General features: G+C 47.5%; 1 protein-coding gene across 1 annotated transcript in view; it reads left to right on the top strand.

The window, feature by feature from the left end:
- Positions 1-15,991, top strand: part of AGRN (agrin) — a 306,032-nt gene that overhangs the window by 244,658 nt on the left and 45,383 nt on the right. The window contains exons 15-20 of the mRNA XM_084822037.1: positions 3,403-3,546; positions 4,212-4,336; positions 5,037-5,142; positions 10,444-10,824; positions 11,165-11,299; positions 15,034-15,161. Coding sequence (XP_084678163.1) covers positions 3,403-3,546; positions 4,212-4,336; positions 5,037-5,142; positions 10,444-10,824; positions 11,165-11,299; positions 15,034-15,161 — 1,019 coding nt within the window. The remainder of the gene's footprint in view (positions 1-3,402; positions 3,547-4,211; positions 4,337-5,036; positions 5,143-10,443; positions 10,825-11,164; positions 11,300-15,033; positions 15,162-15,991) is intronic.

The raw sequence follows: 15,991 nt of genomic DNA, 5'->3' as shown, positions 1-15,991 counted from the left end.
AGTCCCTCAGGCCCTGCCTGAGCTCCGAATCTGGCTTTCTGGAGCCTGACCACCTATTGTTTCTCCAAAATGGAATTTGGCCTCAAATTGAAAGTCATTCAACTTCCCTGGTCTAGCTAGTCCGGCATTATTTTTAAGAATCACAGCAGCCAGCTGCCAAGCACATGACCTTGCCTACCAAAAATGTATTGATGTATCAAATTTCACACACCACCCTTCAGCATATCTACTTTCAGGGTGACTCATGACAATATAAAATGTTAAAAAAACAACAGGGTGAAGGCACACTAAAATGACAGCAGCCTTTGTCTATTGCATTTTCTTGGCATTTATATCCTGTCTTTCCCCCAAAGAGCCCAAGCTTCTCCCCGCCCCCATTTTATCCTAGCAACAACCCTGTGAAATAGGCATAGAAACATGGTGATGGGTCCCAAGATCATCACCCATTGAGCTTCACAGCTCAGCAGGGATTTGAACCCAGGTCTCCCTAGTCTTAGCCAGCTTTGTAAATAAACCCACAAAAGTTACTAGCCTGAAAAAAAAATACTGATGGGGTGCTGGCAGAGGAGGGACAGAGAGCACTACCCTTCCTGCAGCATCCTGGTGCATTTCTTTTGCTGGGCATGGAGGAGGGACATAGTTCTCCATTGCTCCTCCATCAGAAAGCTCACTCTCCTGCCTGAAATTACTTGTTGCCTGTGGTGACCAGGTGAGTGCTTACAGGCTGATAGAAGCACAACAGCAACATAGTAAAGCTCAAGTCAAAGTAGGATCCTTTAAAAAAGCTGGGGGGGGGGGAAGTCTTCAGGAAACGGACAGAAGAGTAGGTGCCAGGTAAGCCTCCTGGGGAGATCATTACATGGTGCTGTGGCTTAAAAGACCCTCTCCCTGGTTGCTACCTGGCTTGCTATAGAAAGCTGGGCACTTACCAAAGGTCCTCCAGTGAAGATCCCAATGCAGAGGAAAATATATGTGGGAGACATGGCAGTCCTTCAGTAGTCCACCGGCAGAATAGTTTTCCTTCTGCCCACCCCTAGCTCTACACACAGCTGTCTGTTCCCCTCCTGGTGTCTTCCGTTGTCTATCCCTCTTCTATCTAATGCCCCAAATGGTCTCTTACATTTCTGTTTGAAAATGGCGGGGGTACAGTTTAGCAGCAGGGGCACCGACCAGACCTGTGTCAGTTTCTCCAGATCTGCATCAAAATGCTATCCCCTGTGCAAGCAAGGAAGTGAACTGTGACCAGGGTGGAGTGAGGGAGAGGAGAGGGGAGGAGAGGAGACGGGAAGCGTGTGGTGGTGGGGAAGGCTGTGTTAATTTCAAGCTCCATTGGAGACAAAAGCAAAGAAATCGATAAGGTGGCAAACGACGAGAGGGTGGAATTATCAAGGGAAGGAGAGTTATTTGGAAGGGATAACAAACAACAGGGAGTGGGAATTCTCTCTGGGTATGTGAAATTATTATCGAGACATCTCTCTCTCCCTCCCTCCCTCCCTCCCTCCCTCCCTCCCTCCCTCCCTCTCGTGATGGATCAGAATTGTTCTGGAGTTAGTTTTCAAACTGAGATGACTTTATGAGTCCAAACTACCAAATCAACTAGGGTTAAGCATTGGATTGGGATCTGAGGCACTTGGGTTCCATTCTGGGCACTGGAACAAACATTATCTCATTAAAGTTATAAAACACACACACACACCAGACTCAGAGCTAATAGCTAGATGCTGAAGATTATGCTGGAAATTGGAATGTTTGTTTCTAACAGCATCACTCATTAACCATCGGAAATGATGACTGAAGGGGATTGATGAATTCTCCACCATTCCAAAACCAGCTGTCCCTTTTTCAAGAAACCTGCTGTTTGTAAAATGAACCAGAGAAATTCCCCCCCCCCCAATTGAGAGTTTTCAGATGATAAACAAGTTTCTTTCGTAACTTCCCCTTCTCCTGCTATTTAAATGCTCAGCAGAGAATTTGGGGAAATCATGTGTGTTGTGTGTGTGTGTGTGTGTGAGAGAGAGAGAGAGAGAGAAACTAGGATTTGCCTGCAGGAAAGGTGTCAGTAGGGAAGCATGAGAATTTCGTTTGTGCTTGCAAAACAGCCAGACAAGTCCCATTTGCAGCCCCGAATGCAGCCGTGAGTAGGAGTGCATGTTCTCCAAAAATGTTTGCAAATTGTCGAGCACGCATTCGTGTTTGAAAAATGCACAGTTTTTTTGTCAAACAAGCAGTTTGTAATTTCACACTTTGGTCTCTGGATTGCGGGGTGGGAGGGGTTGCCCGACTTTGCAGAACACGCACATTTTGGCTCAGTTTTCCCATTTGATCATGTTTGATTTCTGCAATTTTCCCGTTTGCGCAAATCAAACAGAGATCACAAATGAGAGGAGAAGAACATCAAGCTGATGTTCGGAGAATCTAGGTGAACGCGCAGATCGCTTGTTCACCCATCACTAGCTGTCCGGAGAACAACAGGGCTACAGCTGGGCAGGGATGGTTGAATCTGTGTGTTCTGGTTTCTGCACTTCCGAGCATGAAAAAGCACAAATTTGTTCCATCCCATTTCCACAAGTGCTTACGAATGTTTTGTAAAAAGTCAGCACAAAAATGCATAAGCATGTTTGTATTCATTTTCCCCAGTGTATGCATTTTTGTATGCATTTCTCCTAATGTATGCATTTTAGTCCATCTAGCTCAGTATTGTCGACACTGACTGGCAGCAATGGCTCTCCAGGGTTTCAGGCAGGATTCTTTCCTATCCCTACCTGGAGAAGCCAGAGATCGAACCTGGGACTTTCTGCATGCAAAGCAGGGGCTCTACCACTGAGCTATTCCTCGTGGGAGCCCCATTAGGGATAGATATGGGATTATTAAATATGGACCACACACACACTACTGTCTGTATTTACCACCCAGGATCTCTGAGAAAGAAGCATCATTGTCCAGTATATATTCAAGTAGGTTATTCCATTCTGGCAAGAATGCTGGATCAGATCCAAGTTTCATCTACATAAGAACAGAGGAAGCTGCCTTATACTGAGTCAGACTTTTTGTCCATCAACCCCATTATTGTCAACACTGACTGGCAGCAATGGCTATCTAGCGATTCAGGCAGGAGTTTTTCCAGCCCTACCTGGAGAAGCTGGAGAGTGAACCTGTGGCTTTCCACATGCAAAGCAAGTGTTCTACAACTGAGCCATGGCCCTTTCCTTTAGAGGTTTTAAAGAAGGGGCTGAATGGTCCCCAATCAGTGACAGTGTAGGAGTTGATTTCCTGTATGGGCAGGGGGCTGGACTAGATGATCTTTGAGGTACCTTCCAAGTTTGTGAGGCTCTGAAAGGAGGGAAGTGCTTCAGTGTTGTAAACTCTGTGTCTTCCTTCCCAATCTGTTGCTTTCCTGCGAAGCTTGCCACTGTGACCCCGTGGGTTCGGTGCGTGACGACTGCGAGCAGATGACTGGCTTATGTTCCTGTAAAACGGGCATCACCGGCATGAAATGCAACCAGTGCCCTGACGGCAGCAAAATGGGGATGTCTGGCTGTGAGAAAGGTAAGGGGGGTCATGAGGGGAGGGGAGTGTCTTCCTCCATGGGAGGAGAACCCCAAGATGGTTGCATTATATACAACACCGTAATAGCCTCCCCGCCGGCCACAGAGGAGGACCCACCAATGGCGGGGAAAGTTGAAAGTTAAGTGTAACACCAGGCCAACATTGTATTCATTCTGTCCTCCTCAATATCCACAACACATGGAAACAACATTGGCTAGGAAATTGCCCACCACAATGCTGAAGCTTGCCCCGCATCTTGGGAAAACCACCTGGATTTGACCAGCCCCATGTGATATGGACAACCTTGAACTGAATTCGCATGGGTCATGGTAGATATGCAGATGCCCTTTATAAATGCGGCAAAACAACATAATCAAATTGTGATTGTGGGGCTGGAAAACAAACTATCCAACATATAGTGACAGAGTGTCAAAATCGAGCCTACAACGGAGACTTTGCTGATTTCCTGGCTGGGACAACAGAAGTAAAAAATTATATCTGTAACCTAGACATACGTTTGTAATATTCCTGTCTATATTTTATATTTTACATTTCATATTTATGCTCTATGTTTTTATTGTAATGCGATGTAAATGTGCCATACGATCGATCGATCGATCGATAGATAGATAGATTGATAGATAAATAAATAATGTCCTCCTCAGACCCATCGGCGCCCTCATCCTGCGCCGAAATGGTGTGTGAGTTCGGGGCGTCGTGCGTGGAAGTCAGCGGCTTTGCCCACTGCGAGTGCCCCTCTCTGCTCTGCACGGAGGCCAACATGAGCAAGGTATGCAGAAGAACCTGCAAAGAAGGGGTCAAATTGGAAAGGAGGATTCAGTGTGCAGCTGCAGATTGGAGCTCACAGTGGGGATTCCTTCAGGGAGTGGGGGTCGAGGAATCTATGAAGGCTGCGTGGGCCACGTTAGGCCTGAGGGCCAGACGTTCCTCTCCCTTGGTGTAGAGCATGTGGCAGGTCTGGCATAGTAGCTTGGAGATGGCACATCTCCTAAAGCTTGAGAGGTGGGAATCCCACAAAGGGATTTGCAAGTATGTTGCATGGGGTGACTTGCCCAGGTACCCTTACATTCTTTCCTTGTTCTGTTATTTTTTACTTATTTAGTATTAGTATTTTCTATGGGCTAAACATGTTAGCAATCTTTCTCTTCTTCACAACAACCCTAGTCTTTGCTGTTCCCATTTTACAGATGGGGAGACAGCTGAGCATGAGAGACAGTGCTTTAGCCAAAGCCACCAGCGTATCTGCAGCTCAGATGGGCTCTGAAGCTGGGGTCTTATGACATCTCCCCTCTTGGTTTTCCCTCTCCCTTCTCCTGTTAGTAGCTGCCATTCCCCCCCCCCCCCGAGAACCCCGCTGGGCTTTGCTGTGTCTCAGCTGCGTTGATAGAGGCATGACCCAATTCCTTTTCTACCTGATGTACCACCATTCCCTGTTTCTCTCTCACACACACATTCCACCCACATCCTAGGTCTGCGGCTCTGACGGAGTGACCTACGGCGACAAGTGCCAGCTGAGGACCATCGCTTGCCGACAAGGGCAGGTCATAGAGGTGAAGCATTTCGGCCAGTGCCAAGGTGAGTCCGCCCGTGCCGTGTCAGCCATCTTGCGCCATCGATTGCACAGCCAAGGAAGAGCTCAGGGGCTTGCTCGTGGCATGCAGCAGTCTTAACTACTGACTGACTACTGATGAGAAGCAGCATTTCCTGGAGTAGGCAAGACAGCCGCTCAAAACCCTAAGTCAGGGATGAGGAACCTTGCCCTGTGGGCCAAGTCTGGCCCTCCAGCCATCCTCCCTGTTGCCACACACCCTTCCCCAGTCACGGCCCTTTCTCCTTACCACCGATCTTTTGGTGGGTTTCCAGATTTTCCAGTTTCCCCCCTCACTGCCTGGGATGCCAAGTTGACTGTCTGGGCTTTCCCAGATGGCCACGCCCCTCCCCAAGCTCCACCCGATTTCCCCGATCACCGATCATATGGCAGCTCCCCTCCTTTTGTGCAGCTTAGTTACTGGCAGTAACAGCTTTAAGCTAAAGTAGGCTGGTTTCCTGGTATTCTGGCCACGCCCCTTTGTCTTTGGCCATGCCCCCTCTGCTTGCAGCCCTGCCCAGCACTGGAATGCAGCCCTCAAGAGCTTCTCTGAAATTGAATTCTGCCCTGGGGCTGAAAGAGATTCCCCACCCCTGTAGTGGGTCAATACTGTGATTGTTGTTCTGGTGTCAAGGCAGGCGAAGAGGGGCAGGAAAAATAAGGGAGGAGTGGAGCAGCAGGACCAAGGGAGGACCGAAACACTTGCTAGTACCTCCCTTGTCCCACCCATGCTGTGTGGCTCAAAATTCTGCCTTACCAGATAGGCCGAGGAGCTGTCCAGCAGGTCAGGAACTGAGTTATGGGGCTAGCGAAGGAGCTGTCCAGCAAGAAGTCACAGGGGAGCACAGCAGGGGAAGGTTTTGCTTCAGCAGTGGCTAGGTCCCAACAACAGTTTTATTGCAGACACTGCTGCCGCACCCCTCCCTGGCCTGCCGTCAGGGCCCTGATCCCAAACACACCTCCTTCTCACAAGTACGGCTCAGGGATAGCTGACCTCTTGCTGCCAGATGGGCTGTGTGCTTCCGATTCTGGCCTTCCGCTCAGACATGCTGTTGCCTCTGCTGTTGGAGGCCTGGGGCTGACCTTGGCAGGTCAAGAGTGGGAGGGTAAGACAGGGATGTCCATTGCAGAGAAAGCCAGTCCTTGGGGCTCATCAGCCCCCCCCCCTCCCGCTTGGGCTTTTCCCCCAAATCCAAGAACTTTTCTCTGTTCTCCTGCCCCTATATATAGCAGCATATGCAAATTGTGGTTGTAATTTTCACACAGTTCAGCCATAATTTGTGCACACTTTGGTCATATTCCATGTAATTTGCACAAATTTCTGCCATAATTTGCACAGATTACCCAGATTGTGTTTGCAATTTGTGTAAATTACAGCTGCAGTTTGCCCAAATTACCCAGATTGTGCTTGCAATTTGGCAAGTCTCTATTTACAAGAAAAAAGGAAAGTCTGTGAGCTGGCCCAACTCGATGCGATCAAGTCAGGCCAGCTTGCGGGGAGGTGAGCCAAAGTTTTGAGCTGCTGAAAGCTCAGCGAACTCCACCCCCAGATGGATTTGTCCAACATCCCTGGGGTGAGACCAGTCAGGATCCATTGATGACTCCAAACCTGGGGCCTCCTTGAGCGGGCCATCTTCTTTGGAAAAGGCCTATCTCATTTGTAAACTCCAAATGCTGAGTCTTGCTGTTTGAGTTTCAAAGTGTGAGTTGGTCTTTGATATCAGCAGGAGGAGGGAAGGAACTTGTGTGTAGGCATCCGGGGGTTCCAACTTTGGCGACAAGCCTTCAGGTTTTGACCCTGTAATTGTTGATAGTGAGATATCAGGTTTGTTCTGAAACAGAAGTGAGCAAATGTATACTCTTCTGAGCCTTGATTCCTGATGAGTTGGTATTGATCTTGGCATGTGATACGCAAGCCAATCTGATGTACTAACTTGAACTGGAATCAAAATTTGCAAGGACATGGGGAGGCAGGGGGTTTCTCAAATTCCAAAAGTGCTTTGGAAATCTGTGGCTCACAAACTACTTTTTCCCCTCTCCCTGTTCTTCTGCTAGAAACACACACAAAATGACAATTCATTTCACAGGCATTTTTTTTAAAAAAAACCCTTTATTTTTATAAAGCTTTGTAGGAGTTGCATCTAATAAGTAATCCCTGTTGTTCATGCACACCGCCCACTCTCCCTCGCCACACCCTCCCTTTGTAAAACGAATGAACTCAACAGAAGGAGCAGTGGCTGCAGCAGCAAAAAGCTAAAACTGACAACACCAAACAGCAGCCATTGTTCTGCTTCAGTGGATTGCTTCATCTTCGTGTGTATATATTAATGTGAGCCGCGTAGCTGTTTGGTTTGATATTTTAAATTTTCTTTTAATTTGTAATGGTTAGTGATGTTTCTGAAAATGTTGTGTTTTTTTTAATGTATTCACACACACACACCCGCCCCTGCCGCTAATTGCTGTGCGCCACCTTGAGCATGGTTTTACCTTGGAAAGGCGGCATAGAAAGAAGCAGAAGAAGGAGAAGCAGCAGCAGCATACACCAGAAATTTAAAATGGCCACGTTCATGCAAAATTATAGGCCAGAATTCAGGAGGATCTTAGCCTGTTGTTCCCAAGTAAGCATGCTGGTGAACGCTGCTCGGTCTCTCCTGCTTGGCTCCTCCCACCAGCAGGATCAGCTTCAGTAACTAGGAACTCACCAGGAGGAAAATGCTTTGTGTTATGTCCAAATTGGGACTCCTGGTTTGTCGCTCCCCTGACAACCCAGAGTCTGAAGCCAGGGTTTGGAGGTGATTTATGATTTGTGGCTCATTTGGGAGGGACAAGCCAAGAGTTGGGTTCTGACATGATGCAAAGCTTTTCCCTCCCACTGGTGGAAGGAGCCAAGCTGTAGCGATCAGGCACTCACGAATTATAAAATAAATAGCAGGTTTTTAATTTGGCCCCTAAAGGCTGCCAAAGGAGGAAATTCCACAGTTGAGGTGCCATTACTGAGAGGGCTGTGTCTTTGTCACCCACCATGTTTCTGAAAGCAGGGGCATTCTGAGCAGGGTCTCTGATAGAGGGCTAAGTCAGGGGTTCAGGTCCTCTTTCAGCCTGAGGGCCAAATTCCATTTCAGAGAAGCCCTTGGGGGCTGCTTTCTAGTGGTGGGTGAGGCCAAAGGCAAAAGAGGCAGAGCCCAAAATACCAGCATTTTTTAGCTTAAAGCTCTTCCGGCCCGTTTTACTAAGCCTTTGGAGAGGCATTTCAACCTTTTAGAATGGAGGGAAAACTGAAAAAAGCCCAGAAACCGCCGAATGATCAGAAATTGAGGGAAAGGGGGTGGGGCTAGAGCCATTTAGGGAACCCTGGAGGGGTCGGATTGGTACCCTAAGAGAGCCAGATTGGGACCCCAGACCTGAGGTTCTGCAAGCCTAATCTAAATATGTGGCAATTTGTTATGGGAGCAGACAGTCTTTCAAGAATGCAAGTTCCAAGCTTTTTAGGGCTTCATGGGGTCAGGGCCTGCACTTTCAGTCATGCCTGGAAACAAATTGGAATCCAGTAAAGTCCTTTAAGGACTGGCAGAATATATTCCCTAATACTGATAATAAGCAGACTTACTGCTGCATTCTAAATTGACTGCAGTTCCTAGACCCTTCCAAGGCAGCCCCACATAAGGTGCCTCGCCCCAACTGAGTCTGAGCGTTATCAGACCATGGATAACTGTAGCTGGGCCTGACTTTCCGGACAGAGGCCAGAGCTGGCATACCCAGCGAAGCTAGTTAAAGGTGCTGTGAGCCACGGCAGATACCTGAGCATCTGTCCATCCATAGGGCCATGTCTAACAGTGCCCCCAAGCTGCGCACCAGATCCCTTATCTTTGCCAAGATGTGCTTGCGAGTACGTCATCCATGCCTAATCAAATCTGCAAGCCCAGAGAGGTGGCTGAACAAGATTTGCAATGGGTTGTGTGTGTGCACGCGCGCGTGTGCATGCGAGTGTGTGTGTGTGTGTGTGTGTGTGTGTACACTCCAGCAGCCCTGTGTTATTCCCTCCCTACTATTTCAAACCCAGAATGAAAAAAGCACGCACATTCTCCTTAATTTATCCAGCTTGTGGAATTAAGCTTTTCACTCTCCAGAATTTGAGTAAAATGTGCTAAACATTTTTTATTATTTTCAGTGCACAATCAACTTAGCCCTGGTTATTTATATATAGAATGTGTGTAACATTTATATTTACATTATATATGAAATGTGTGTAACATTTATGTTTACGTCATATATAAAATGTGCATAACATTTTCAATTCTTTTCAATGCACAATCAAGCTAGTCCTGGTTATTTATATATCATACTTTACATGAGGCCCACATGACCATTCCGCAGATGGATGGAACTCCACCACCCAATCTCCCCCTCCCCCCTTACCTGCAACACTTTAAACCCAAGAGAAAACTGCAAACTAATTCTGCCATTTAACCAGCTCTTTCTCATTCCTTCTCCCTTGCCTCCTTGCAACAGACGTGTGCTTTTTGTTTGTGAGTCAAGGTGCTGAAAAAGAGGAAAGGGATGTAGTTCAGTGCTAGTGCATATGCTGTGCATGCAGAAAGTTGCAGCTTTGATCCCTGGCATCTCCAGGTAGGGCTAGGAAAGAATCCTGCCTGAAACCCTGGACAGCCGTTGATGCCAGTCACTGTCAACAATATTGGGCTAGATGGACCCAGGGTCTGACTCAGTATAAGGCAGTTTCTGATGTTCCATGCAGACTACAAGCTGATGCCTGCCTCCCAGCAGACAGCAAAACCCAGGAGGTTTACTGAAGCCCTTCTGGGCCACCATACATGGCTTATGGGCTGCATTCACTTTGATAAGCCTCATGTCGCGAAGGCCTGGTTTTATGTTGTTTTATATTGTCCAGAACATCTTTCACCCCGAGGGATGGATTCTGTCATGGAGAAGTTCTCAGGGGCTGCATTCCAGTGGTGGGAGGGGCGAAAGCAAAAGGGGTGGGGCCAACAATGCTGAATATATCAGCATATTTCAGCTGAAATCTCTTACTGCCAGGAACTCACTAACCTTGAAGAGAAGGATTTCAACCTTTTAGAGTGGGGGTGAAAAACGTGGAAAGGCTGGGAAACCACCAAATGATGGGGAGAGGGGGAGGGGCCTGGGCAAGGGGCAGGGCCATCTGGGAACCCTGGAGGGCTTGGATTGGGACCCTAGGGGGGCCGGATTAGTCCCCCGGACTTGAGGTTCTGCATCCCTGTCTTAATCACTGCCTCTCTTTACTTTTCCTCCAGAATCCATCACGCACACCAGCCACACCACTCCGCCTGCAACCGTACGGCCCTTGGACTCCCTCCTCCTCCCTCCACCCCCACGAACCACCGCCCAGGCACCTGAGCAGGCCAAGACGGCAGCCAGCTCCCAGCATTTTGAAGACAAGGCCTCCCGCCAGAGCCACCCAGCCACGAAACGGGTAACCAGCCCCCCACACCCGGCCACTACTGCCTGGACTACACACGGCATCCGCCAGACCAGCATCCGACCCCTCTCCACTGCCCCGGGTGTCCCGGTCACCACCCAGCCAGCTTACATCGAATCGGGCAGTGCAGAAGGCAGCGGGGACCCAGAGATGGGCATCAGTGGAGACCAAGAAGGCAGTGGCACAAGCGTTGCCGGTAAGCGAGCGTCACAGTTGTGGTGCCATGCTGAGGCTCGTTCTTCCTGGTGCATGCAGGGGCTGTCCCTTCCAGAGCCTAGGAGCTATGCAAAGGGGTTGCATTGGCCCAGTGTTCTGGAAGCATCTTTACAGAGGAGATGAAGTAGAAACCTGGGGCATATATGTGCGTGCCACAGCTGAGAAGGCCATGTCTCTGGCAGCTCTCCGCCACTTTGGGCTAGGCTGGTTAGCCTAGGGCTGTATGAAAAATTTGTTTCAGTTCTTCTGTGAACACATTCACACCTTCTGAACCTGAGTGTTTGCAGCATGTCAGCCTTCTCCTTCCTGCCGCCATGCAGGGGAACAGGAGACAGAAGAAGCAAAGGTCTCAGGCACCCCCGCTATAGAGAGAGCCACGTGCTACAACACCCCCTTGGGATGCTGTTCGGATGGCAAGACGGCTGCTGCCGATGCAGAGGGAAGCAACTGCCCAGGTAAACCTTGTTCCTTGCTTTGGGTACAAAGTGCTTTGCTGGTCCATAACTTACATCAGGAACAAAATCTCCGCTATTTTAACACCCATTTAACTCTGATGGGCTCTTCCAGCTGCCCAGGAAGTCAGGGAACTGTAGAAGAGAAAACACATCTCAAGAAGAAAGATATTTTTTGGTGAAATTTGCCAAGCAACAATACTCTGTCTATGGCCACCATTCTATTGGTATGACTAGCTCTTGAACTGCATCCCAAATTGTTTTTAGTTATATGTTGTTTGTGTATATTGTCTGTGTGCTTTCATGCAAATGGCTTTTAAACTTTTTATATAGTATATAATGTTTTAACTTTGGCTATGGGGCAGGATAGAGAGTTTCCGCTGTGGGGCGGTATAGAAATGTTTAATAATAATAATAATAATAATAATAATAATAATAATAATTTCAATCCCATTTAACTGTCATGCTTCTCCACCAAGGAACTATGAGTCTGTAAATAGCGTCTGAGCCTCTAGTTCCCTCACGAAACGATAGCTCTCACCATTCTGTGAGGCAAGTTGTGTCTGTCAAAACCTGTTTCCAGCTAGTTTAAACAGTACGTTCATTGTGTGTACTGAAGGGATGTATGAGAATTTCGGTTTTGCTCGTCTCATTCCCAATTCCCAGTCTGATTAATAATAATAATGATAATAGTAATAATGATAATAGTAGTAGTAGTAATAATAATAATAATAATAATAATAATAATAATAATATACTTTGCACATATGTCCTGATTTAGGCAAATTTCCTCAGTAGGCTGAATCAGCCCTGCTCTAGTCTATGGAGGAAATTTGCGCACATTTTGGGAGATCTGCACAGATCGCCCATTGGATTGCTGCTCGATGCGTGCAAGATTCCTGTAAGCACAAAGCAAGCAGTGATTGCGAACAGGAGTCAAGCATGAGACGTGTGGCGAGACGAGGTTTGGAGAATCCAAGCAATCTCAAACATCGCTTGTTCACCCATCCCTAGTGTATAGCAGGAGTAGGCAACCGTGCACCTTCCAGATGTTTGGATGGCAAGTCTCCTAAAACCCGGCCAGCATGGCCAATGGTCTGGGATCATGGGAGTTGTCGTCCCAAACATCTGGAGAGCACCGGGTCACCTATCCCTGGTATAAGCATCGCCTTAGATGAGCGGGTGGTTCGCATTTTCGATTGGCGGGTTATATTACACTCAGCCCTCCTTGCACCTGAGTTTCCCTTCTCACCTACAGCATGCCAACCTCTTTGTGTCTCCAGGACCCAGATGTAAAATTCCCTTCCCTTCCCTTCGTCTTGTACCAGTCAGACCTCTGATCCATAAAGCCCAATATGGTCTACTTTGACTGCCAGTGGCTCCCCAGAGACTTTCCCAGCCCTGATCCTTGAGATCATCAAAGCCAGCCATGGGGAAGGCGAGTTGAGGCAGAGTCTCAACCTGGGAACTTCTGCAATCGCATCTCTTACCTGTGGGTTAGCTTCTTACCAGTCGGGGCTGGTGGCTTTGATGTCAGTGGGGTAGTGAATCCAGGATTCAGTCAGAACCAGTCAGAACTCCAAAGGAGCTATCCAAGGTGCAAAATAAAGGTGCAAAGGATCTTGGATAGCTCTTTTAGAGTTTTAACTGAAAGCTGGAGCGGATTCACTACCCCACTGACATCGGAGCCACCAGCCTCCACTGCATCTTACCCAGATTTCTTATCTCCCCAGTTGTGTTTCCCAATTTTCCCCATGGCCAGACACACCAAAGAGCTTTACACAGATGTTTTCCAATTCCCCTTCTAAAGCACAGCAGCCTTTCAGTGCCATTACTCACCACAACTCTTCAGGGTAGATCTGCTCCTGTTTTACCATGTACCTCAGTTTCTTCCTAAGAGAATCCCCTCCTTCCAATCCCATTGTTGTTACACAGACGCCCCCCAAACAAACCCCTCTTGTGCCTGCTGTGCATCTTGTACTTGTACCCTTGATTTTGCTTTCTCCCTTCATGCCCCGCCCTTATTTAAAGAGGCAAATTTAAAGTAATATTGTAAAATAGTCAGTCGGTCAATTTTATTATTTATTTAATATTACAAGGCCTATCTTGCCTTTTTTCCTCTTGCAAGGACCCCAAGGTGGCTTACATTGTCCTCTCATTTTATCCTCACAACAACCCTGTGAGGTAGGTTGGGCTGAGAGTCAGTGGCTGGCCCAAAGTCATCCACTGAGCTTCATGGCTGAGTGGGGACTCAAACCCAGGCCTCTTGAGTCCCATTCCAACACTCCAACCTCTACACCACACTGGCTCTTCCTTTTCAATCAAAAAAATATTACTGATTAAACCATGGGAAAATAAGTGTAGTTCCATAATTGAGTGCTTAATATTAACACTGACATAATTCATCATATGGGAGGATAATGGGAAATGAAGAGTTATCAATACATGTTTCCAAAACTGGGAAAGAAATAGGAGGAGGAGATCATATAGCCGGATCAAGAGTGTACTTAACTGAGAAATTCCAGATAAAGACTTAAGATGGTAAATGATGGAATTACTTTCACTAGGTGCCCTTTATGTCTTTGTTCTCTCCTCCATTGATTAATATTTGATTGCTAAGGGTACGAGGTTCTTAAATTCTGTTTTGCTGGTAAAGGTATTTGCTATTTAATGTGTTAGAGGAATGTCTAATGAAATACTGGCATGGTAAATGATTTATCATGTTTACAGAATTGAAAGAATATATAAAAGATTAAAAATAAAAGTTGATGGTGGTACCTTGATGCTTCCACTAAATCTTATCCTGGTATCCATATCTGACTAGCTGCTCACTTCCACAGCTTCCCAAAATTCTTTGCTCCTTGTTCATGTGGTTTCTCAGGGAGAACCATGTGGGAAAAGTAATTAGTGATGTACAAGAATTTCATTTCTCCTCACAACACATTTGTATAAGCCCGTTCACAACCCTGAATGTGAAATGAATGTGGACACATTTTCACACTTCCAAACCTGCAAGCCCATTCAAAAAATGTGCATTGTTCACACTTTACTGAACAGGGGAAAAAATGCACATTTTGAGTGAGCATTTTTTTCAATTCTTCCCCATCGGGGGGGAAAAAAGACACTCGTGTTCAGGAATGTGACCGAGGTGAACCAAGCTTCGAGGAGGAATTCAGAGAACCTTGGTGCATTTGAACATGACGTGTTTGTCCATCCCTAGAAGTAATCAGTTTCTACCTCCTCCTCTTCCTCTTTACTTTCTTTTTGTCCCTTTGGGGGTCCTCAGACGCCGTTATTGCATGCAAGCACCCCAAACCTTCGTATATGGCGTGTTTCCTGCTTCTAGCTAACCATCTTTCTCTTGTTACTCAGCCGTTCCGGGACGGCCACCATCCAGGGTGGAGCTTGGAGGAAGCTGTATGGTAAACTCTGCCAATTCTACAAACCTGGGGTCTTTGCCATATTGACCTGGCATTTTCAAAATACTAACCCTCCATAGCACTGCCCCCAACCCATCCAGACTAACCCTAGACTCTGGCACGCCCCATACACTGCCATCTTCTCGCTTCTCCTCCCCGCCAAGGGACTGAACACTCTTTCCGACTGTTTGGCTGTGAAAATGTAATTTTTTAAAAATGTTTCTATTGCTCCCCCCAACTCCCCACTTCTCTGTTGAGTTAACAAAACCATTTCCTCTTGGACTTGTCTCCCCTCTGGCCTTCCCCTTTCCCCCACAGCAACCAAAGTGTTCCAGGGAGTCCTCATCTTGGAAGAGGTGGAAGGCCAGGAACTCTTTTACACACCAGAGATGGCTGACCCCAAATCGGAGCTCTTTGGGGAGACCGCCAGGAGCATTGAAAGTGCGGTGAGCAGAGCGGGCAAAGAGCTGGGTGCCCAGGAGCCAAGGACGCCTTAAACGTGGGCCCTGGCACCAGTACCATGAATAATGGAACTAAGCAGAGACTTGGGATCTCAAAGGGAAGTTGGGAACAGTTAGGAAAAGGGAACAGGAAGTGTTGGGGCAGGAAGTCTGAAAGAGGAACCTCTCCCTGACTACAGCTTGTGGAGAGCAAACTTTCCTGATTCGTAAAACAACAAGATGTAGTGATGGCCACCAATGTGGATGGCTTGAAGGGGGGATTGGACAAATTCCTGGCGGAGAAGGCTATCAGTGGCTACTAGCCCTGATGGCTCTATGCTACCTCCAGGATCAGAGGCAGTTTGCCTAGGTACACGAGTTGCTGGGGAACATGGGCGGTATAGTGCTGTTGCACTCATGTCCTGCTTGAGGATTTCTGTGGGCAGCTGGTTGGCAGCTGGATGAACAGAATGCTGGACTAGATGGACCCTTGGTCTGATCTAGCAGGGCTCTTCTGATGTTCTTAAACAGTGGCTGGATTGCCTAAGAGGGCAGAGAATTGGTCATGATAAGAAGACCAGTTGTAAGCCATGCCTTAATAAGCATTTCTATACTTTAAAGGAGCTATCCAAGGTGCTGAACCTATTTTGAGGGCACAGCTCAGTACCTTGGATAGCTCCTTTAGAGTTCTGGCTGGTTCTGAGTGAAACCCAGAATGCAATCACAGCCCCACCAAAATTGGAGCTACCATCTCTCACTGACTACCGCAACAAATGGTGCCTGCAACAAATTGCTGCAGTATAGAAGGCTTCTGCTGAGAATTCCAGGCTATTCCT

The sequence above is a fragment of the Heloderma suspectum genome, chromosome 15 (assembly GCF_057233095.1).
Source record: "Heloderma suspectum isolate Gila_16-S chromosome 15, 16-S_ref, whole genome shotgun sequence".
Lineage (NCBI taxonomy): Eukaryota > Metazoa > Chordata > Lepidosauria > Squamata > Helodermatidae > Heloderma > Heloderma suspectum.
This window is presented reverse-complemented; position numbering and strand designations above follow the sequence as displayed.